The following is a 24521-nucleotide window of genomic DNA, read 5'->3' on the forward strand; positions in this document are numbered from 1 at the left end:
ACCCTTGTTGGGCATTCCAAAAACGTGGCTTCATGGTTCCCACCACATTGCAACATATCACATTTTCATCACTTTTAAAACACATATGATCTTTTCCACAACTTGGACATCTTGGCTTCTCCCTTCTGAAAAGACTTGAAACATGTCCAAAAACTTTACAGTTATCACACTCCATTGGTCTTGGAACAAATGCTCTGACTCTGTAGTTGCCCACACCGCTGTAAAACAGGCAAGAATAACTAAGTACTTCTGGGTCCCGGATTTTGGGAAACCTCCAGAATTAGAGTCTGTTCTGTTTACTTCGTAAATGAAATATTCTGGTAAAAATGATAGTGCACAATTATCGATATATTTTATACTAGTTATCATAGAAATAATCATTAAAAGGATTTATATGAGATATGTTTTTTGTTTTTTCAAGCCTAAATGGTCAACTGTTTTTTGTGTGTGTACTCCTATCATTTATTGCACCGTACACAATTTTCTGTACGTTGTGTCGCAGTAAAAGGGTCCATTCTACTCAGGAGCACTTTTAGTTTCCAAGTCCACAGAGTTTACACCCAGAGGAGCATTGCTGCTCATTTTGTGGCCCTTAAAGAGTGACCAATCAGCTTAAAATGATACTTCGGGATTTTGGCAATGAGGCCCTTAATGTATCATTTACTCATGTTATAATGCGTGCTACTGGTGATTTCTGTCCTTTGGTGGGCAGATTTCATAATTTGACTCAGTACATTTACATAAACGGTGGCTTTGATCACAGTTTTGAGGTTTAGGTTGCTTAATGTAGGCCGTCATTGTAAATACGAATTTGTTCTTAACTGACTTGCCTAGTTAAATAAAGGTTAAATAAAAAATAAATAAAACATTTTCATAGCTACAGTAGCTAGCAGCACAAGCATATACTGTTGTGAAAATCTCTTTTCACCCACCATCAACACCAACAATCTCTGCAATCTTCCTCCATGCCATTGACCTTATGATTTTGTTTCTGTATTTTAGCAAAGCAAAATCAAGACAGGCGGAACAATGTTTCATGAACCGAAGATCTTCAAGCAAACATCTGCTCCTCGCCTGATTGGTTAACGGCAGCCACGTGCAATTTGCATAAAGTAGAGCAGTGCTGAACTTTTTCAGGTGGCTCCCATAGCATAGTTCAAGCTGCTCACCTTCCCACAACCTCTTGCACATTGCTCCGTGTGTTCTCGTTGAAAATGAATTCGGAAGTAGTGGAAACAGTACATAACGCAACAAAAGACGTCTGCTGCCCCGCAAACAACTCCATCTACGCATGTAAACACGCCTTAAAAAAAACGCCAGTCTTCTGAAAGCCTATCCCTGGGATAGTTTTATTTTTCAGCTGGACAATTAGACACATTTTCCTGCCAAAGACACACCAGAATGGCTTTCCAAGAGGTGTTGGGCGTTCTTGAGTGGTCTAGCTGCAGTTTGAATATTGCTGCCCATCAATGATTCCCAACCAAATGTACAGCACTTGAGCAATTTTGACAAAAACAATGGATATGTTACAGTAAGAGTTCTGCAAAGTTGGTTGAATCTTATTCAAAATTATTTACAGCTGTAATGGTTGTCAAAGGTGCTTCCACCAAGTATTAACTCTGGGGTGTGAAGGATATCTTATTTATACTTTTTTGTACATTTTCTATAATCTTTCTTTCACTTTGAAAATGTGGAGTATGTTTTGTAGATCAGTAGGAAAAAAACAATGAAGAATGCAAGGGGTGTGTAGACTTTCACTAGGCACCATAGCTGCGGGAAGTAGTAAAAAAAAAGAATATGATTAATACAACAAAATATTTTTCTTCACCAAAAGTAGTGCACTGGCCCTTTACTAGTATTAGCGGACGGATGTAGAGGTCTATAGTGCGGGCAAAAACATTTATTCAGCATATCTGCTTTGGCAAAAAAAAGTTGAATAATTAAGAACAGTATCTTGTAGGATTCAATTGTTGGAATTGAAAGAGTTGTAGCCTTGTCCCGTTCTCTGTGATTGTCATTCTAATTGAATCCAGCAGGAACAAAACCCTGTCCTCAAACATTTACATCCAAAGGTGCAAAGTTATGGGCAAAGACACAAAACATTTTTCTTGATCAAATAACATGGAAATTAATTGACCATCCTTACAACTCACTTAATGTACATTACTGTATTCTACATAGGCCAGTCATCTAAGTTCGTACCTGTAGACTTTCCATCACCATGAATAGAAAAACAATGACCAATAGAATTGAGTACATTGAGATAGCAAGCGGTTTGTGATGATGTGGCTCAAGTTGGTAGAGCATGGTGCCTGCAATACTTGGGTTGTGGGTTTGATTCCCACCAGGGGAGCAGTATGAATAGGTATGGAAATGTAGGCACTCACCACTGTAAGTTGCTCTGGATAAGAGCATCTACTAAAAGGAATTAATAGACCATTTCAGTTCTCACATAGAAATAAAGTTGCTTTGCAAAGTATTTCAAGAAACTGGAAAACATATCAAGCAAGTAACTTTATATTCCACAATATTTTGTATGTTTTGTACAGAGCAGTTCTGAGATACCAATAAAGTAATCATCTTCCCCTCAAGAAACAGAACACTTGCAAGAGTCATCATTATCTGAGGACAGAAAGTAGCTATGTCAAACCATTCAATTCTTTTAAAATTGATCGGTCCCGTGTGGCTCAGTTGGTAGAGCATGGCGCTTACAACGCCAGGGTTGTGGGTTCATTCCCCACGGGGGGACCAGGATGAATATGTATGAACTTTCCAATTTGTAAGTCGCTCTGGATAAGAGCGTCTGCTAAATGACGTAAATGTAAAATCTGATGTGAAAAGTAACAATATGACATGTGTGTTCATAGATCATTTCAAACAGTTAAGTCTTTACAAAGAGCATAATTTAATTGAGAAATGTGAATAGTACAGCAAAACAAAATTGGGGTTGTAAGTCAGCTTTATCAAAAGGACATATTGCTCCAAAATAAAAATACAGCTTCTTACATTGACAGAACTGTCTTCTGCAGAGTAAGCATCAGCAAGAGAGATATTTTTGAAAGTGTAATTTTTCACAAAAGTGCAAAGATAAGAACAGCAAATTGATATTGTGTACTGTAGACATGTGATTTCAATACATAACATTTAAAAAGAGAGGTCCTATCAACACACCTACCCACTAACACATTTTGTTTTTGTAAAATGGCAAGTTAAATGGTCAAAGAATTATCCAAATATTACAACCAAATTTGAACCACAGCAATGCGCAGACACCTTTAGTAACACTTCAAACTCAAGAGAAGCAAGTTAAGGATCTTTGAAAGTAGACCATTCTGTCAAACATAGTGTCTGAGCACACAGCCTGGCCTCAGACTATATGTAACATAGCGAATGTAAATCCACAACCCTGAAAATAGCATGATACGTTTAGTATGGTATAGTTACGTAAGACAGATGATTACTTAAGGCAAAATTGGAAGTAGGGCGGTTGGTCGTGGTGGATGGGTGCGATTTCCAATCTCATCACGGATAACTTTAGAATTTTAGCAACTTTACAACTACTTAGCATGTTAGCTAACCCTAACCCCAGGCCTAGCTAATGTTAGCCACCTAGCTAGATTTCATAACATATCATACGTTTAGCAAATTCGTAACATGTCATGAAATGGGTGATGGACATCCACAAATTAATACATACCATATGAAACATAATAGTAAAATGGAGTGTTTCGGATTTACATACAGAATAATACAAAGTACTCTGGGACCAGGTTGGGGCACAGGGCACTTGTGGATTTTAGAACACTATGTTATTTTAATGCTATACCAAGATGAACAATGTCCCCTGGGTTAACAACCACTCAATTTTAATATCCTCAGACTATCTGTTCAACATTTTCTTTGTCCAAAGATTACAACTTATATTGCATTCAGAATTTGGGAGACAATTGGTAAGAAACATTTATTCCAGTTCAACACAAAACACACCGCATTTCATTCAATTTCTATATTTACATACTTTAAGATTTAATCAACATACAAAAACAATATGTGAATGTCAGACACAGCATTCTTCCAGTTCAACACAAACCGCACACTCACTCAAGTAACTTGAAAAACTGTTATTGATGCCCACTCCAAAAATACCTTTGTTTTTAGCAGATGTTGCAACAAGCCATATTTGTGTGCCATACATAGAATACAGTATTTCTGTTTTCCCATCACCATTACCAACACTGCAATCTCATTTAAAGTAACTGTCCAGTGTTTCCAGATTTATATTAAATATGACCTATAACTAATTACAATAGGAGTGAAATAGTTCCTTCCTTCCCCCCAAAAAAGGTAATTATGTTAAAAAATATTAATGCAAGTAAAGCGCTGATTGACCAGCTCATCCTCAGGATGACATCATCCTCTATGAGTAAATAGCTAGCATTTTTTAAACGGCCTGTTTGAGATACAAGTTTGAGTTCAGTTTGAGTTTGTTTAAAAATAAAAAATAAAAAATCTCCAATTTATGCTTTGGCCACAAATATAAGTATAGGATGAGTCAACAACATTATTTGGGTATAAGTTAAACAGAGTATGAACTTAAAGTGAGATTTTCACTGTACAGTTACTTTAATGTACAGTGGGTCAAAATATATTAATTTGACATACATCTCAAAGCAATGTAAATAATTGAATGTGTTCACACACACACACACACACACACACAGGTTATATAGCCCATTAGTTCTTAGTAGTAGATGAATAGGAAATTTGCAACTGCCTATCCCAAAGAGGGGAAAAGGGTGTAAGGTTGCTATCATTTCCAGGGCAAAAACGCAACATCCTGTCCTCTTCTTTCATCTCCGAAAGAGAAGATGCCTCTCTGCCTCTACTGGTCCCACCATCTTAGATGGACTTAGATCGGCCCCATGTTCAACACTCACCAGGACATGGAGTTGGGTGCTGGTCAGTTTTTGCCCACTCGGATGTTGGGGTTTAGTAGGGGGTCTAAGTTGGGGTCGGAGTCAGCTGAAGCACGGCCCAGTTTAGCCATAATGATAATCAAGGTAAAGAATCCCAGCACTCCAACCAGAAGGAGCATGAAGACCCTCTGCTTCCAGGACAAGCCTGTCCTCTTTGAACCCGTCCGGTTTCTGAGAACACAAATAAATGTATATCTTCAGAGTTAAGAGAAATGGGACTCCACCTTTGGAAACAGAGTAACTGATAAATAAGATCTATAAAAATGTAAGATAACGGATAAGTTGTTTTTTTACAACCAAATCTCTGTTTTTGATGTAAATGGAATGTTGTTATAGAAGAGTCCAGACATCTTTTTTGTGTGATTTCACTTGTTTTTGAGAGACTTACCCCAAACAGCAAATCAATTCCTGATACTCGTTGTGTAGTACGGGGGCCCAGAAAAACCATGAACAAACGCTCCAAAAACACCCAAATACGTCCTTTCAGAAATGGCAAAGCTCTCAGTATAGCGATGCAGGTCTTTAGATGCTGTACACATGAAATTGTGTCATTACGAACTTTATCTGCAATGTTATATTCAGTTTTGTTGCAACTCTCTCAGTCCATTATACAGGTAACTGCCAAAAATAAATCAAATAAACACTTAAGTAAATGAGGGATACAAAGTACAGTATATTGAAAGCATAGGGTGACTCCACACAGGAAGTTCCAGACACTTCCAGAATCTATGCCAAGGTGCATTGACGCTGTTCTGGCGGCTCCTAGTGGTCCAACACCCTATTAAAACCACTTTATGTTGGTGTTTCTTTTATTTTGGCAGCTACCTGTAGCAGCAGGCTACATGGAGAATGAAACAGCTAGATAGGGGAAACAGCTCGAGTCGCACAAAAGGGAATAAAACGTTGCGGATAAAGTTCGGAATGACACAATTTCATGTGTACAGCATCTAAAGACCTGCATCGCTATACTAAGAGTTTTGTTGTTTCTAAAAGGATGTATTTGGGTGTTTTTGGAGCCTTTGGCCCCCATATTACACAACAAGGAAAATAATTGCTGTTTGGGGTAAGTATATCGAAAACAAGTGAAATCACAAAAAAGATGTCTTGGACCCTTCTATAACATTCCATATACATAAAAATAGAGATTTGGTTCTAAAAAATAAAACTTCTCCTAAATAGTTCAATAATGGTTAAATAAAAATAAAAAGTACTGTTGTCCATATGCAATGTAGTTTGCTCAGAAAGGTGTACTTGCTGTGCAATAACTAAATGAATAGCACCTACTTGAAATAACTAGTAACACAATTCAATTACTGACTTGAGAATCTGTGCAAACCAGCTGAGTGCTGGTCGTCGCCGGTACTTGTCGTCGTCAAAGTCAATCTGTGTCACAGAGCTGTGTCCAGAGCTGTAACCAGAGCTGGGACCAGAGTCCCGTGTGTCATAGACTTTCCTTGGGGTTGATGCTGGAAGCAAAAATAAACATCAAATGAATAACCAAATATGAGGATACATTACACACATGCATCTACGTGAAGAATATCAGATGCGTTATCAAAAATGACAGGAACTAAGATCAGATTTGAGGCTAAGGTTTGGACTAGCCTGTACAGCATGACAACACTGTATGGTTAATAAAACTGAGGATTAGTACAGTTCCTACAAACCAGAGTAACATTCATAGTCCTTTACCTGTGTGTAGGGTGATTGTGTCACTAGTGGTTGCAGTGATCATGTTGACCCCAGAGTGTTGTTCTTGTGCTACCATCCCTCCGTTGTTGTGGAGATTTCCATGATCTTCCTGTACTGGAGGTGGAACTAGAGTAGGGGCCGGGCTGGGGGTGTAGGGGTGGGTGGGGTAAGCTTCAGTGGTCTCCAATGCTGAGGCTAGCACAGTGGGGGAGAAGGTAAATGTTACAGTAACCTTTCTGATTCGAACAAACAAACCAAACATTTAGCTTAGCATTATGTCATGATGCCTTTGGCTGCAATGCAGGCTCCCGTTATTGTAGACCAACAAGGCAGTAACAGACCAGAGACAATGACTCACCATCAAATGTGGACCAGTCAGCATAATCAGTGACATCCTGTGTGCTGTCTTGAATAGCTTCTACAGGTTCTTCAATCTTGCAGTGGAGAGAGTATGTGCATGTTAGATTTGAATTGTCACAGACTACTTGCCATCTCGCTGTAAGACACACTTGATTTCTGGGTCCTAAAACATAATTAAAGCCTTAAAAATATTTTACACTAATATCATACACAATTTAATGTCGGTACCCAGCATCTCAACCAGTATATCCCTGTCACCATCACTATTCAATTTCTCTAACCGCTAGTGTGACCCATCCCAACCCTATTCCTCACCAGAGGTAGGCCTAGTCCAGCTCTTGCCCAGTTGACTAAGGAGAGCTGTTCCCTCAGCATGTCAGCTATTGGGCTGGCCAGGTTGGAGGGGGGAAACACTGGACCCTGACAGCTGGGGCACTGGTATCCCGCAGGAGCAGTGTGTAGGGGCAACCGGGCTGCCAGGTCATGAAGACAGGCCCAGTGGAATACATCTTGGATAGAGAGACAGGGCAATGATCCAGGTGGGTTTGTGCAAATTCCACAGAGCAGTAATATCAAGCAACAACAATAATATGGAGAGTTCCTCTCAAAAAATAACACTACTATACCAAATTCAATAAGAGCACAAAGGATAACAAATCCAAGATGTTGACAATCTTACCATAGCAGACCAATCTGACAGTATCCTGGGAGATCAGTGGGTTATTACACAGTTGACAGTTAGGGCTGTAGTCACTATCCTGAAGCCACTGGAGGTAGGACTGCACTATACACTGGTAATCAGAATGGAGAGAAAATACTTCATAGTTTAGTGGCAAACACAGCTACTATTAGTCCCTTTTAGAATCCGAGAGTGGAAGACTTATATTCTCGTCTCTAACATGTAAGCTCAACATTTCCGAATAGTCCCATTACAAGTCAGAATGTTTAACACACTTCATCTGGACTTACTTTACCTGTTGGCAATAATTTTGTCCTTATGTCGGAGGTAATCTGAGACAATATATCCACAAAGAACTGCTACCAGTCCCACCTTCAGTACGCCGATTTGCACATGGTTCTGTCGGCTGACACCTCTGGCCCGTACCTCCAACACCGACGCAATGCAATTTTCAAGGGATTGATAAATAAATCTTAACTGTTTGGTCATAATATCATCACCTCTTGAAGAGCATAATCAGAACTACAAATGTCAGATTATTACATGCAAAACAATTGCGCACATTTAGCTCTATCCGAGTTATACAGCAGGTAACGGCATGCTTTTCAGTAAACAATTGTATCATGCAATTTCAAATATGTGAGAGTAGCCTCAAGATCTCTCAATATTGGCCACCATGAATTGGAAATTTGAGTGATATAAAATAAAAGTGAACTATACCTGACAAGTATGAATGTTTTTTTTAGGTTAATTTCCCATCCTTTGAGGGCTCTGCCTGTCAAGCAGCAGAAGGGCGCATTTACCGATGTACAGTTAACTGATAATGTTTACTTTGCAAGCTACCAGTATAAACTTCGTACAGTTGGCTAAACATTGCTAGTGGTAAGTAGACCTAGCTAATATACTTTTTTGCTGCTGACAAACATGATAGGCTACATTGATTGATGGATCACGTCAAATTAACTAGCTAGCTAATAACATATCACGTCAATATAACCTAAGTTTCAGAGGATAAATTAGATGGCTATATCCAAATATTGTTTGATTTTCTTGCCATCTATAGTGGTGATGACAGAAGTCTGAAAGGATGAGGACGTGCCGATGTCAAGCTCTTTCCAAAAGGATAATCTCTGATGAAGCAAGCTAAATGACACATGCTGATTGCTTAGCTAGCTAGCTACTAGCCCAATATATACTCTTAAGAAGCCTATCGTTACTCCTTAAGGTCCAAGGATAGTATATGTTATTTCCAGAGGTGGACTGGCTCAGGCAGCCACAAACTCAATCTTCAAGTGAATCGATTCTCAATTGCGATAAGGTTCTAGAAACATAAAGCCCTTTACTTTCATGTCACATCAAAATAATTTCACAAATGCAAAATATACACATACTGTACACTGTTTTAACAGGCCTTATCAGAGTTGCAGCCAACAATATGTTTCAGTGACAACACGTTTCTGGTGGCATTCATCCGTTACACACAGGTGTTCGGAGCATGCTAGGTAGCACATGTGGTCCCACCATCTTCCGTAAACATGCGCTGTAACATGGAGATATGGCCATGTGGGAACACTAACCCTGTATCAATGTTGTACATAAATATATTTTTTGACATTATTTCTCGCTGATATGATAAAGTTCCTTACGCTTCCAAAACTGTACCGCAAGCGATACATAGTAATGTTCAGAACGAGTGTTGAGGATCTTAACATTCCCCGGTACAGAAGACACCTTCGTCCAATGTGTAATGATCATGACTCGCCGTTCCATTACAAAGGCAAGCTAGCTACATGCCAATCGGATTGGCTACCCTCACATATCTGAAATTACATGATAATTGATGTTTACTGATCATGAAACGCATGCAGTTACTTGCTGCATTACTCTGATGATAGTTACACTTGAATAATCGGAAATGTGTAGTTCTGACTATGCTCTTCAAGAGGTGATATGAACCAAATAGTTTATTTAACAATCCTTTGAAAACGGGACGTAATTCTCAATGGTTTTAGCGGAGTTGGAAGTCTCCTTTCCCTCCAGCAGCCAAATCGAACGCTCTGCACCATATTGTGACGTTTTATTGTTAACGACCTATATGATCTATATTTCATTTCACATTACTTGAATATTTAGAGCTGTCCATCCACTGACCTTGTTGTGGTTGGAGACCAGGCAATGCTCACAAACATTCACCCGATGTTCAAAGCAGAACAGGTTGGTCACCTTCCTCTTAGGACACTTGCACAGACCCATGGTCTGTCTGTAGTACTGTACACACAGATTCAGACACAAGTGACCACCAAAACAAGCTTCAGCAACGACATCATAGTTATGGGTATTATCTAAGCAATGTTCTGATATCCCAGTCAAATCTACTCATGGATCAAATTAAGTTTGATGATTACATATGGGTGTGTAAAACACTGCTTTCGTGTATTGATAGATATAGCTAGTTCACTAGCATCAGATGTGTTTCGGGTGGCCTTAATAAGTTATCTCAAACTTACCTGTTACGCAAGCTTTCTCCTCGATGCTTTTTCGTATGAAGGAAGGGGTTGTAAAAATACTGATGTTCTGCCCTACCAACTTGGTCAGCTAAATCTAGAAAATGCGAATGTTTTCAGATGCTGACATTTTGCCACGTCTCTTCCGGTAGAGTCGCAGAATAATGATGTCACGTGAGCACGGCACAGCTGGTCCAAGATTAGGAGGAGGAGAAGATGGAACTAATTGAGTTACAAAATAAACTGGATAATATATATAGATTAAAAGCAGAAGGAGCCTAGATCTAGGAAAAAATGGATTGAGGGAGAACAGAATTCATCCTATTTCTTTAGACTTGAGAAATGTCACTCTAAAAATAACACTATCCATAAATTAAACATTGATGGTGTTATTACAGATGACCAAAAATGAATCGCTAAATACTGTAGCAATTTTTACAGAAAATTGTATAGCTCTACGTACTGTCGGGAATCCACAGATATGTTTTTTAACTCACTGAATAATGTTCACTCTATCAGTGATATAGAATCTAAACAGTGTGAGGTTGTCAGGTTAAAATTGGTTTGGCGAGAGCTGATCAACGATCAGATATTATCGTAAAATATATTTTTTAAATGAAGTGGGCGGAGAACAAACCATTCTTCACATTGTTTAAAGATAGAATTCTAAATTATTAAGAAATGATCAGTAAGTGTAAAAACAAAAAAGCAATAACGTTACGTACCATAAAACCTTTTGACAAATTGAAAATGTACCTCGATATGTAATACTGTCTGTTAGGTTGATGTACTCTTGTTTGTATATTTCTGTTTTTGTATTTGTTTTGTTCATAATAATAATATTGGCGCGTTCTAGCACGTAGTTGCATATTTTCGCCTACTCTATGACGTGCACGTGTGTATTAACTCAATTCGCCCTTTCACTCCTAAACAACGCAATTTTTAAAACTTTGGCACAGGCTAAAATTTACAAAACTTAGTCCACTCTGTTCGTAACAGGTTTTAGTTTTGGGAATATACAATTATTGTTTTGACAATAGAAAACGGTATTATTAGCATAATTAGAACATTTGCATAATATCGGCCAAATCCATCTCGCGCCATCCTTTCCCACTGAGCTTCCTGTCATCACCATATTCGGTAGTGAGTGGAAACGCTAACCGGATGCTTCAAACGTATACATCCGGTGAAATATCTAGCAAATGTTTATCGTAGGTTTTCTTCTTTAAATTTGTATTTGTCGGATTGCAACAAACTGAAAGGTGTATACTGGAGTGTTAATCTATTTATTTGATCTAGCCCTGTGTTTCCGCCTACTATTCTGGAGTTTATCATAGTTTAGCTGCAATCGCACATTTATCGTTAATGTAGTACCTGTGCAGTACTGAAGTAAATTGTTGTGGAGAAAGACGTAAACAACGGACAGGAAGTGGCAATCTAACACTTCCGGTACTTCCAGGCGGGCAATTTTGAAACATGTAGGACTTCAGCTAGGGAGTTCAAGCAAAATAAACTACTACAGTAGCTATCTAGCTAGCAAGTTATCCACTCGCAATATTGCATTACATCGGTTTTGCATTAGTTATTAGGGGACTAGTTAGCGTTTTATATGTATTTGTTAACTATACAATTGTCTTTGTTCTCATTTCGTAAGCTAGCTTGTTAGCTACTGATTTTATATTGGTAAATCAAGCTTGACAGGCGGCAAGGATGAGCAACGAGACACCACAACCCGTTTTGGCAGGTCAGTATTTTTTGTTATTTTGTAAATTATTTCACACCCGCTATATCCGAAAATGTTCCTCGGGATTCTTCAAAGTAGCCACCCTTTGTCTTGATGACAGCGCTGCACACTCTTGGAATTCTTTCAACCGGCTTCATGAGGTGGAATGCATTTCAATTAACAGGTGTGCCTTGTTAAAAGTTAATTTGTGGAATTTATTTCCTTAATGCGTATGAGCTAATCAGTTGTGTTGTGACATGGTAGGGGTGGTATACAGAACATAGCCCTATTTGGTAAAAGACCAAGCCCTTTTTTTTGTAACTAGGCAAGTCAGTTAAGAACAAATTCTTATTTTCAATGATGGCCTAGGAACAGTGGGTTAACTGCCTTGTTCAGGGGCAGAACAACAGATTTTTACCTTGTCAGTTCGAGGATTCAATCTTGCAACCTTTCGGTTACTAGTCCAACGCTCTAACCACTAGGCTACCGTTCAAATAAGCAAAGAGAATCGACAGTCCATCATTACGTTAAGACATGGTCAGTCAATGTGGAAAATGTCAAGAACTTTAAAGGTTTCTTCAAGTGCAGTCGCAGAAACCATCAAGTGCTATGATGAAACTGGCTCTTATCAGGACCTCCACAGGAAAGGAAGACCCAGAGTTACTTCTGCTGCAGAGGATAAGTTCATTAGAGTTATTGCAGCCCAAATAGATGCTTCAGAGTTCAAGTAACAGACACATCTCAACATCAACTGTTCAGAGGAGACTGCGTGAATCAGGCCTTCATGGCCGAAGAGACTTGCTTGGGCCAAGAAACACGCGCAATGGACATTAGACCGGTGGAAATCTGTCCTTTGGTCTGTTGAGTCAAAATTTGAGGTTTTTGGTTCCAACTGCCGTGTCTTTGGAAGACGCAGAGTAGGTGAATGAATGATCTACGTATGTGTGGTTCCCACCGTGAAGCATGGAGGTGGGGGTGCTTTGCTGGTGACACTGTCTGTGATTTATTTAGAATTCAAGGCACACTTAACCAACATGGCTACCACAGCATTCAGCATCGATACGCTATCCCATCTGGTTTGGGCTTTGTGGGACTATCATTTGTTTTTCAACAGGACAATGACCCAAAACACACCTCCAGGCTGTGTAAGGGCTATTTGACCAAGAAGTAGAGTGATGGAGTGCTGCATCAGATGACCTGGCCTCCACAATCACCTGCCCTCAACCCAATTGAGATGGTTTGGGATGAGTTGGACCGCAGAGTGAAGGAAAAGCAGCCAACAAGTGCTCAGCATATGTGGGAACTCCTTCAAGACTGTTGGAAAAGCATTCCAGGTGAATCTGGTTGAGCGAATGCCAAGAGTGTGCAAAGCTGTCAAGGCAATGGGTGGCTACTTTGAAGAATCTAAAATATATTTAGATTTTTTTTTAAACACTTGTTTGGTTACTACATGATTCCATATGTGTTATTTAATAGTTTTGATGTCTTCACTATTATGCTACAATGGGAAAATAAAGAAAAACCCTTGAATTAGTAGGTGTGTCAACTTTTGACTGGTACTGTATATATATGCTGTATACTGTCCTTTTTGCCATGAATGTGTTATTCAATGCGTTTCTATGGGCTTTAGTAGTAAGGCCAAAGTCAATATTTTATCAATTTTTTTTGATACCTAAACTTCTTAGCTAGCAAATGTGTGGTTCACTAAATCAAACTTAATTTTTTTAACATTTCTATGGTGAGATGAGTGTCAAATGTTATCTATTTTCTAGACTTAGTTAGACAGCTAACTATATGCCCCAATCTCAAATCAATGCAAGATCATCTATCTATTTCCATCATTTTGATGTCTATCTTGAGAAGGGTACAACTGCAGCCTGCAATTCAGGGCGTCCCTGCATGTGGGCATTACTACATCTGCAGGAACCAGGGACTGAACACCCCTCTGCAACTGGATTCTGGACTTCCTGACGGTCCTCCCCCAGGTGGTAAGGGTAGGCAGGGGGAACGCCCTGAATTGCAGGCTGCACTTACAAACTATTGCCTATCTTCCCCATGCCTTTACATATTAAAGCATACAGCTGGATCTTCACAACAGATGGCTTTGGACATGGACTCATCTTGACATTAGACTAAAAACAACTGTCACTTCAACTTTACCAGTCAAGGGTCTTTACCAGTCAAGTCATGTTGCTACTGGCTACAAAGATTACACACAATTGTTAAAAAAACAATTGTTTTAACCTTTATTTAACCAGGTAGGCTAGTTGAGAACAAGTTCTCATTTACACCTGCGACCTGGCCAAGATAAAGCAAAGCAGTGTGACACAAACAACAATGCAGAGTTAGACATGGGATAAACAAACATATACAATAGAAAAATCCTATATACAGTGGGATAAGGGAGGTAAGGCAATAAATAGGCCATATTGGCAAAATATTTACAATATAGCAATTAAACACTGGAGTGATAGATGTGCAGCTGCCGGTTGTAAGCTGCCATTGAGGTAAAATTGTTGATGGTTGGACCATTCTTTGTCTTATACCAGATTCTACCAGCCAGCCACGAAGGAGGTCAATGCGGTTGAGCTCTCCAAATGAAAATGTCCCCAACTCTGTGAGTAGTACCTTTGTCAGCAGCTAGAACTGAACACCACCAGTCCTTCAGAACTACTAACATTTCAATTTACCTATTGACATAGTCAAACTGCATCCTGCAAACATCTTCAGTCATTTCAGTATTTTGTCGAATTATGTTACTGTAATCCACAGGCTCCTACAGATGCCGTAAAACGCCGCATCACTGTGAGGAAGATTGCACCCAGGAAAACACAAGTCAATGTGAGTTGAAAGAACACATCAAATCGGTTTCCATAATAAGCTGCATAGTTTTAAAATGTTTGGTCCTTCTGCTATTTCATATCAGCCCAGTCATATGTGCACAATTGATTTTGTTTCAGGTCCCCTCCGAGGAACACACAGAAAATGAACAAAGATTGCTTGAAGGCAGTCGGAAGAAGTCACAAATCTATACCCCAGGACCTGCCCAGGTCCCTCCGCCAAAAGCCACCATGCTCTCCCCGATCTTGGCCCCCTCACCACCCTGTCCACAGGCTGCAGCAAACCCAGAAGACTCAGCATGGTCACAAAAGGTGCGGAGGTCCTATACCCGCCTAAGCCTAGGGGACCCTTCGTTTGAAAGTCACCAGGCCGTGTACTCCCCATCTCCTCAGCGTCGGGAGACCCTGTTTGGATTTGAGAAGCTTCAGACACCTCAGGTTCTCCGCAAGGTGGAGCAGTTCAGGGTGGGCCCTGAAGCCTCCAGGTCTCTCTGTGGAGTCAGCTCCTTCACCCTGCTGGAAGTGGACAACAGTGCTGCCGCTGCTCCCGACCCAGAGCCAGATGTCAACATCCCTGGTGTCGCTGTGGTAAAGGAGAAGAAGAGGAGTAAGAAGGTTCCTCAAATAAAAGTAAGTGAGGACAAATGATGTCACTGTTGACAACATTGATGGACAACTAAACTATAGTATACTACAGTGTACTTTATCACTTAACAAGATATGAAAACCAGCGCTTACCAGCACGTACACTACACGCATTTGTACCTTTGTTGATCTACTTTTCAATTTCCTTCCTAACCAGCTGGCAGAGCTGGATGACCTTGCGGCAAAGATGAATGCAGAGTTTGAAGAGGCAGAAGGATTTGAGTTGTTGGTGGAATAAACTCATGGGTCATCGACAAAGACTTTGACATGTGACTAGAAAGACTTGTTGCCAATACTGGAGAACGTTAATGTTTTTAATTTCATTATTGATTTACAAAGACAATGAAGAGTTAAGGTTTTATTTGCATGAAAAGGCCGCCTATGGGAAACCAACAGGATTAATTTACAAGACAGAAATGTTGATTTTTATTTTATTTTTTTCCAGTTGGAAATGTCAGATTGGTATCATCAACAGTGTATCTCAAGAAATAATTCTAGCTTCAAGGATGTTCCTGTCACTTTGAAATGTTGATAGTTATTTGTTTTTTGAAATTACAACTTCATTATGTCACTGGGACATACATTTGTGTTGATGAGCACCCTTTATATTTAAAATGATTTGCTAAATCATTGTTGGATTACAGGTGTGTTTTAACCGATCACATTTTGTTCCCTAGAGGTTGCGCTCACCCTCTCATTGTGGCTTCTTCCATCACTGTTATTTTCTTTTGTGTAAATGTAATTAGTTTCTTTATTCCACTCATAGATGATAGTTTAGATGTTAGTGATTAAGACTTTTATCTGATCACTACTCCATATCAATTGGAAACGCGTTCTTATTGGCTGACCATGTCCGTTACTGACTCAAGTCTATCATATGGTTGAAGACGTCTCTTTGCTTTGTTTCGTTTTTTTTGTAAGAAGTAATGTTGCTTTTTAGAATTGTTCTGCTATCATGAATATAATAAATAGTTTGTTATTCTGTGTAACTCTTCCAGTTTGTTTCATACAGTAATTATTCAAACTAAGTTAGATTTTTTTTCTCCCTTTGATCTATGCGTTTGTTATAACAACTGTGCTACATGATGCGTTCATTATAGTCATTCATTTTTATCTTTTAAAGATACTTTTTGAAGTAACATTTTACCAGGCCAGTGATTTTAAAAATGTCCATTTTGTTTATATTGAGTATCAATGTTCTAGGTCTCCTAAATAACATTGTCCTTTTAGAATTGAAGGAGAAAACACTTGATTTCTGAATTATATAACCTGTGGGCTGGGTTTCAGCCGCACACTGCTTTGACCTTCCATTCTCTTTGCTGGAGGGTCACATCAGTGCAGTGCTGCCATTGATTGCGAGTGGAGGGCTGTGCTGTATCACACAATTGATAATCAATTCAGGGAAAGGGGCTGCGGGCGATGGACAACTACAGACGCTAGTATTGTATGGCTATAACCTCAGAGAGACAGGAGACAAATTATTGTCTATATTACTGGTGTCAAACATCCCAGAAGCCATTTTTATGTGTACCTCTGTACATAGCTGTCAGGGTGTAGTGATATGGGATTAAGATGTGATCATTCACGACAAATAATCATGTTTCTTGGGTTGTGGTTGCTTGTGTCATGCCATTGGAATTAAATAGAATTCTCAATGTCATTCCTTTTAGTTATCATGGACTATTGCAAATCAAATCACATTTTATTGGTCCATATCATGGTGGATATTGCAGTGACACAATAGGTGCAGGTAGGTCAATAGCAAGCTGGGCATTAATAACCAGGCAATCTCCTAAACACTGAAGTCCACACTGTTTAATTGTATTCATAGAAAACTTAAAGGGCAACATTATTTGATCAAATTCAGAGATATATTTGGTTTCAGTTTAAGCTTAACATAAACAATGAGTTCTTAAATATAATATAAACTACATCTCCCAAGCATGTTGCACAAATGACACGCGTTTTAAAATGTAACATTGCCCATACCATGTCACTTGAATAGACTAGCTGACCAATGTTTTACTTTATTATGCATCACAAAAATAGGAAAAGTTTGTGTGTTTTGTCTATTATTAAGTAGCTTCTACATGTGTTCTGAAATAGCCTGGGGCTAATGGGTGGCTGCAGAGAATTTATTGATGTTTCTGTGTGGCGTGTTTCATGCACGCTCCAGCGCAATTGGAAAATGGTTTCATCAGATGGAGAGTGCCAGCAGAATCCTAGTACAAAACATCAATGAGCATCTCAGCCTGTGTCATTCTTGTGGGTTCTCTGACAGAGTATGTGCTGGCCCTCACTGCTTATGTGGTTTAGGATAATATCTGAATTCATTAATAAGATCAAGTTCATTAATCCTGATAAGGATTCTTGAATTAATGGCACATCGAAGTATTTTCAAACCATTTTTCTAGGTAAGTCTGACTGATTTGATCTGAGATTGATTGTATTTGCTGATATGTTTTTCTATTTGTGTTGACCTCTTAAAATATTTCAATAATAACGCAACATGTTATTAGTTTAGTAATAAAAATAGTTGTACTTGATGCAAGATAATGTGGTAAATGGCCTGTTTTAAGTCAGCATAACTATTGCGCACTTATGAATGTGCTCAGTTTGAATTAGCTCACATGTACTAATGTCCTAACTTTGCTATAATTATATGGCATTTTTCCAAACAGTTGAGTTCTGGTCCAGAAAATATTTTTGAATCATCAGAAATAATCAAGAAAATACACCCATTACACAGGGAGAGGAATAGTTCAAAGACAGTTGCAGACTGCACAGCAAGTAAAAGAACAGATTGGTCCTGCACCCAGGACTACCACACGGACGCAGTGGAGTGGGAAGCAGCAGGTGATGGAAAAGTACTTCACTCCTGTGCAGCTTAAGCAGGGGACCAGGGGCCACAGGCATGGCAAGCCCCACCTCCATGAGCATCAGGAGAGGGACCCCAAGCATGGCAAGATGGCTGACCAAAAAACGTATCACCACAAACACCATCCCCGCCACCACCACAACCATGATCATCATCACCATCCTCATCCTCACCAGCAAAAGACAGATTGGTCAGAAGATCAGAATGATCATGGGTATGTTTGATTACATTACTTTATTAGTTAACTAAGTTCTGAAAGTTTGTCTGGATGGAACTGTAATTTCTTGTTTTGGTATTCAATATTTTGGAAATTGTGCATATTTTGATCAATATTATGCAGATGTGACAAAATTATCTTGTCCTAGTTAATTTACCAACGCTGCATTATAGTAAAGTGTGTAACTCAGCCTAAGAGTATGGTCTCTGCCTCAGTGAAATACTGCTCAATTCTGTCATTGTTATCTCCTCTTGCAGTAGCAACCATTCAACATCAGAGGGCAGCATTGTCCACCACCATCACCATGGCCACAACAATCACCCTCACCACCACAATGAGAAATCTCATCCCTCTTCCCCTGACCATCCTCATCATCACCATCACTGTCTGCATCACCATGCTACAGATGTGACCTCCCACCCTCAGGTTGCAGCCACCTCATCCAGCTCCTCCTCTGGTTCCTCATCATCATCTTCATCCTCTTCCTCCTCTTCCTCAGCATCATCCTCTTCCTCCTCGTCATCCTCTGGCACTTCCTCCACCTGGTCCTCTCAGACTAGTATTAATGAGTCCGTGAAGGATAACAAACATCCACTGCAAAAGCCCAAGTACTCACAGTCCTGCACTGACATCTACAGGGGGAGGAAGGCCTATGACGAGGAGGAAGATGAGGAAGATGACACATCTCCTTTGATAGATGATGAAGGCCACCTCCCAAGACAGGAAAAGACCCTGAAAGAAAAAAAGAAAAAGAAAGCAATGTCCTCTCATCAGACCCCTGCCAATGTCATCCTGAAGAAGCAGGAGAGTTCTGAAGGGGCAGGAATGGCTGGCAAATTTCGCAAGGCAAAGTCAATGGAGGCACTGTCCCATTGTAAGGACAGGGATGGAGATGCAGATACCATTGTAGACAAGGAGTTGGAGAAAAGAGAGCAGGTAGCTAAGAAGAACTTAGTGCAGGAAAAATTGAAGTTCTCTGCCTTTTTGAACGAGATCACCAGGCAGGTGTTCAGCCCGTACAGACTCACCTCTCTTGGGGTCACAGCTGCGCACAGGCCCAGCAGCCCCGGACAAGCCTCCCTGAGGTCCCCCAAGATGGAACACAGAGGGGAGGAGAGGAAAAGACAAAAGAGTAGTCGGCCTGGCAGTGCAAGCTCTACAACCTTCAGTGTCCACTCCCATATCCGCAGGCAGTTCCGCTCCAGCAAGCACTCTCGCTCCCATCTCGGCAAACACCAGGACCACCAACACCATCAGCCTGCAAGAGACATACACCACAGTCCCAGCAGCCACACCGATGACAGCACTAGCCCAGATAATAGCCCCTCCTCATCAAGACATCCCTCCTGTCATTCAACACCACACCACCATCACCAGCATCGCTCCCATTCTCCATTTCACCACCATCACCATCACGGTCTTCACAGTCCATCTCATCACCATGGAGACCACCACAGCCCAAGCCATCCCCATCGTCATGGAGAACATCACAGCCCAACCCATCACCATGGAGACCACCACAGCCCAACTCATCCCCATCCCCATGAAGACCACCACAGCCAAACTCATCCTCATGGAGAACACCACAGCCCAAGAAACCCCCATCAACATGGAGACCTCCACAGCCCAAGCCATCCCCATCGCCATGGAGACCACCACAGCCCAAGCCATCCCCATTGTCATGGAGAACATCACAGCCCAACCCATCACCATGAAGACCACCACAGTCCAACTCATCCCCATCCCCATGAAGACCACCACAGCCCAACTCATCCCCATCCCCATGAAGACAACCACAGCCAAACTCATCCTCATGGAGAACACCACAGCCCAAGAAACCCCCATCACCATGGAGACCACCACAGCCCAACTCATCCCCATCCCCATGAAGACCACCACAGCCAAACTAATCCTCATGTAGAACACCACAGCCCATGCCATTCCCATCACCATGGAGACCACCACAGCCCAACTCATCCTCACCACCATGGAGACCACCACAGCCCAACCCATCACCATGGAAGCCACCACAGTCAAACTCATCCCCATAGAGACCACCACAGCAAAACTCATCCCCATAGAGACAACCACAGCCCAAGCCACCTCCATCACCATGGAGACCTCCACAGTCCCAGTCATCCCCATCACCATGGACACCACCACAGCCCAACTCATCCCCATTACCATGGAGACCAACACGGCCCAACCCATCACCATCCCCATGGAGACAGCCACACGCAAACTCATACCCATGGAGACCACCACAGCCCAACTCATTCCCATCACCATGGAGACCACCAAACCCCAAGCAAACCCCGTCACCATGGAGACCATCACAGCCCAACGCATCCCCATCACCATGGAGACCACCACAGCCCAACTCATCCCCATCACCATGGAGACCACCACAGCCCAACTCATCCCCATCACCATGAACACCACCACCATCCTCTCCACCCAGATTCTCACCATCGCCATGGCTCCCATTCAGAATTACACCACCACCATCATCTGTCCCACCCTGAATCCCACGATCACCACCGCTCCCATCCAGAATCTCTCCATCACCAGGGCTCCCTTCCAAAATCTCTCCATCACCATGGCTCCCATCCAGAATCTTGCAACGACCATGGCTCCCATCCAGAATCTCTCCATCACCACGGCACCCATCCAGAAACTCTCCATCACCAGGGCTCCCTTCCAGAATCTCTCCATCACCAGGGCTCCCTTCCAGAATCTCTCCATCACCATGGCTCCCATCCAGAATCTTGCAACCAACATGGCTCCCATCCAGAATCTCTCCATCACCACAGCTCCCATCCAGAATCTCATGATCACCATGGCTCCCATCCAGAATCTCTCCATGACCATAGCTCCCATTCACAATCTCTCCATCACCATGGTTCCTATCCAGAATCTCTCCATCACCATGGCTCCCATCCAGATTCTCTCCATCTCCACGGCTCCCATCCAGAATATCTCCATCACCATGGCTCCCATCCAGAATCTCTCCATCACCACCATAGTTCCCACCAAGATTCTCACCATCACCACCACCCCTCTCATTCAGAATCTCACCATCCACACTCCCATTCTGAACCCCATCACAGTCCTAGCAACCTAGAACCTCATCATCACCACCAACCTTCCCACCATGAATCTCATCACCACCAACCTTCCCATTCTGTATCTCACCACCATCCCTCCTCACCTGCAGACACACACCACCACCATCATCACCATGACGATCACCACAGCCCATCAAGCCATTCTAAGGAGAACTCTCCAGTCAGTGTATCAGCTGCAGAGCTGGAGTCATTGTCCCATTCCAGCAAGTCTTCCAGGAATACCACCAGCCCCACGAATCAGGACGAGCAGCAGACAGGCTACATCGGCTCAACTGCCTCTCTACATAAAGTATGGCTGCTCCTGGGGTTGGGTTTATTACTATTGCTAGTTATGTCATGCATTATCTACTGTGCAATGTATATTTATTAACCAATTTGTACCGTTGCACTTGTTTTACATTCTTAATTATGTAAGAATGTTCCATTAATTTGCTTTTCATTGATTGTGGCATTAAACATGCAGGCACCTACCTACATAATCATGGATGACACATCAAAATTATCACACAACGTGTCACTATTGGTTATCAATGTCTATTAACTGGAAGCTGCAAAATCCATTTCTATTTATGAAATGCACGTTGTTGACTACTGTAAAAATCAATTTTGGTTTTGTCCTTCCCATATAGGAAGGATCCGAGGTTGATCGAATAATGTGAGTTTGATTTTATGTTTCATTTGATCTCTGTCTTGTTGCTTATCGGGGGAATAATAAAAATTGGGAATGTAAAATAAAAGTTTTTGTCACGTGTTCCATATTATTGTTGTTTAACAAATGAATAAATGTTTCATTAAGATACAAATTATGATCTAACTGAGCACTAACCCCTCCGCCCTCCTCTCTCCTACTCCCTTCAGGACGCTTCAGGAGCAAAATGAGGATCTGCACCACAGTTTGCTCCAGACTGCCGTGCGAATGGAGTGCATGGGGACCGAGTTTAAGAGCAGTCACCAGCTCCTTGAGTCAGAACTACAGAACACGCGCGTGGAGCTGAGTAGCCTCCTGGACAAATTCAAAAGGTCGGGGGAGGAGTTATAAATCATTGGGATGGGTACCTCAGAATTAAAAGGGGGGTTCAGGGAGGAAAATTAGTGTGGCAGTTACAATGTTCTTTTATTTGCCATTTATTTTGAGTTGATATGCATGACATTGACAAGCTTAGACAGTGTTATTACTGTAACTCTGACAATCCTCTCTCTCTCTCTCTCTCTCTCGCATTTCAGACTTAGGGATAACTACTCCTACACTCAACAGACCAATAATCTCTTGGAGCGGAAGCTTCATTCAGTGGTGAGGCACCAGCAGATGGCTCATTTGACTTTTTGAAGTCGATAGAAGTACATTGTTTACGTATCTGGAAAATTGTATTACAATTTTTAGTCATGTTTATGTGTGTTTTATGTTATGTGTTATCTGACAGGCTCAGAGTATGGACGGGGAGCGTGAGCATCTGAACCAGCGCATCACAGCCCTGACAGATCAGCTGTCCTCAGCCAAGACCACCATCCACAGCATGGAGACTATTAACGTGAGAACTCCTGATGAACAGATCTAGCCGAGACAAAAAGACAACCTAAAACGTGCGCAAAACCAGATCAGAGTGGCCAAGTACAGAGAAATACTGCTAGTACAGGTCCTGAATCAAACCCGCCTGACCTTTATGATCCCCTGACCCTCAAGCCCCAACCTTGGAATGCGTTGCAATAAGAATTAGCTGTAGTGCATGGCATGCACTTACACAATGTTATCCCTTTACATTCGTACCCGTATACTGGTTGAAAATGGCTTCTAAATTGGAACGTAGTGGCTGTACAGTAACACGCTCTACATTATGTCAGAGCTCTGTATGGGTTTTGACTGACAGCCGATCTGAACTTGAGCACTGCGCGACAAGAAGTTACCCCACCCCACCCCGCCCCGTAATTGGGCAATTTTTACCGTTTTTTAATTGTCTGAGCGAGGGAAATGCTGTAAATTAAGATGACTCGATGTATTTTGAAAGATAAGACTTTGTGGATTATAATAAATCCCGCTTTGATGTCAAACAAGCAAGCCAAACACCTTAGAGTCCAAATGTGCACTTCACTTCTCCAAATCCTAAAACGCATGTCATATACAGATGTAGGATCTTAATTTGATCACTCTTTTGTTGCTCATCATTTTCATGCACAGCAGGAAATGCAAACTTGTAGTGCATTCAAAGTTTAAAAAGGCTTCTGACGTTTGTAATTTCCACTTTAAAATGTCAGACTTGATTTGCCCCAACGACAAATTAATAAACTCCTAAAACAAAATCCATTCATTATAATCACCATAATAATTCACATTTCCTGTTTCTGCAGGATTATTTCCCTGTTGTAGCAAACTGGCTCAAATTAAGATCCTACATCTATCTGTACAGGGACAACATTTATGATCACTCTGTATGATGTACAGTTACAAGATGACATGGCATCATACCCTGGGTTGTTCCGAACAGAATGAGCCTATCTTTGTTTATTTTGAAGAGATTTGACACGGCACACGCACCTGAATGCACTCAGGACTCCTTTCTATCTGCTGCAAAAATAAAATCTGCTTCTCTGAATTGCCTTTTGATGCCTAACACTGCAAGATAGTATTTTATAACTTATGTTGGCAATAGAAGAAGATTTTAAATCATGCCCACCTGACCCAGATTGCGATTTAAAAATGTATGTGGACACCCCTTCAAATGAGTGGATTCGACTAATTCAGCCACACCCGGTGTATAAATTCGAGCGCACAGCCATACAATCTCCAAAGACAAACATTGGAAGTAGAACGGCCTTACTGAAGAGTTCAGTGACTTTCAACGTGGCACTGTAATAGGATGCCACGTTTCCAACAATTCAGTTCA

At 41.1% G+C, this 24521-nt stretch overlaps 2 protein-coding genes and 1 non-coding gene across 4 annotated transcripts; 2 read left to right on the forward strand and 1 right to left on the reverse strand.

The window, feature by feature from the left end:
* Positions 1-2674: 2674 nt before the first annotated feature.
* On the forward strand, positions 2675-2751 carry trnav-uac. Its single transcript has one exon. It is a non-coding gene; the product is annotated as a tRNA-Val (tRNA).
* Positions 2752-2881: 130 nt separating this feature from the next.
* Positions 2882-10377, reverse strand: LOC120057252 (zinc finger protein-like 1). The gene is made up of 8 exons (XM_039005797.1): positions 10215-10377; positions 9859-9975; positions 7708-7819; positions 7344-7537; positions 7027-7102; positions 6669-6863; positions 6295-6442; positions 2882-5147 (listed from the first exon to the last, which is right to left on the reverse strand). Exons 2-8 carry the CDS (start codon positions 9958-9960, stop codon positions 4961-4963), a joined length of 1014 nt encoding a protein of 337 aa, XP_038861725.1. The 5' UTR covers positions 9961-9975; positions 10215-10377; the 3' UTR covers positions 2882-4960.
* LOC120057253 (sororin-like) lies at positions 5798-16408 on the forward strand. 2 transcript variants are annotated; one of them, XM_039005798.1, is made up of 6 exons: positions 11017-11473; positions 11870-11955; positions 14484-14551; positions 14707-14775; positions 14895-15404; positions 15577-16408. In XM_039005798.1, the coding sequence occupies exons 2-6, from the start codon at positions 11922-11924 to the stop codon at positions 15655-15657; spliced, it is 762 nt and encodes a 253-aa protein (XP_038861726.1). In that variant the 5' UTR covers positions 11017-11473; positions 11870-11921; the 3' UTR covers positions 15658-16408. The 2 variants fall into 2 exon arrangements, with proteins under 2 accessions (XP_038861727.1, XP_038861726.1); XM_039005799.1 differs by lacking the exons at positions 11017-11473; positions 11870-11955 and adding an exon at positions 5798-6039.
* The last annotated feature ends 8113 nt before the right edge of the window (positions 16409-24521 follow it).

This window comes from Salvelinus namaycush, chromosome 12 (assembly GCF_016432855.1).
Source record: "Salvelinus namaycush isolate Seneca chromosome 12, SaNama_1.0, whole genome shotgun sequence".
Lineage (NCBI taxonomy): Eukaryota > Metazoa > Chordata > Actinopteri > Salmoniformes > Salmonidae > Salvelinus > Salvelinus namaycush.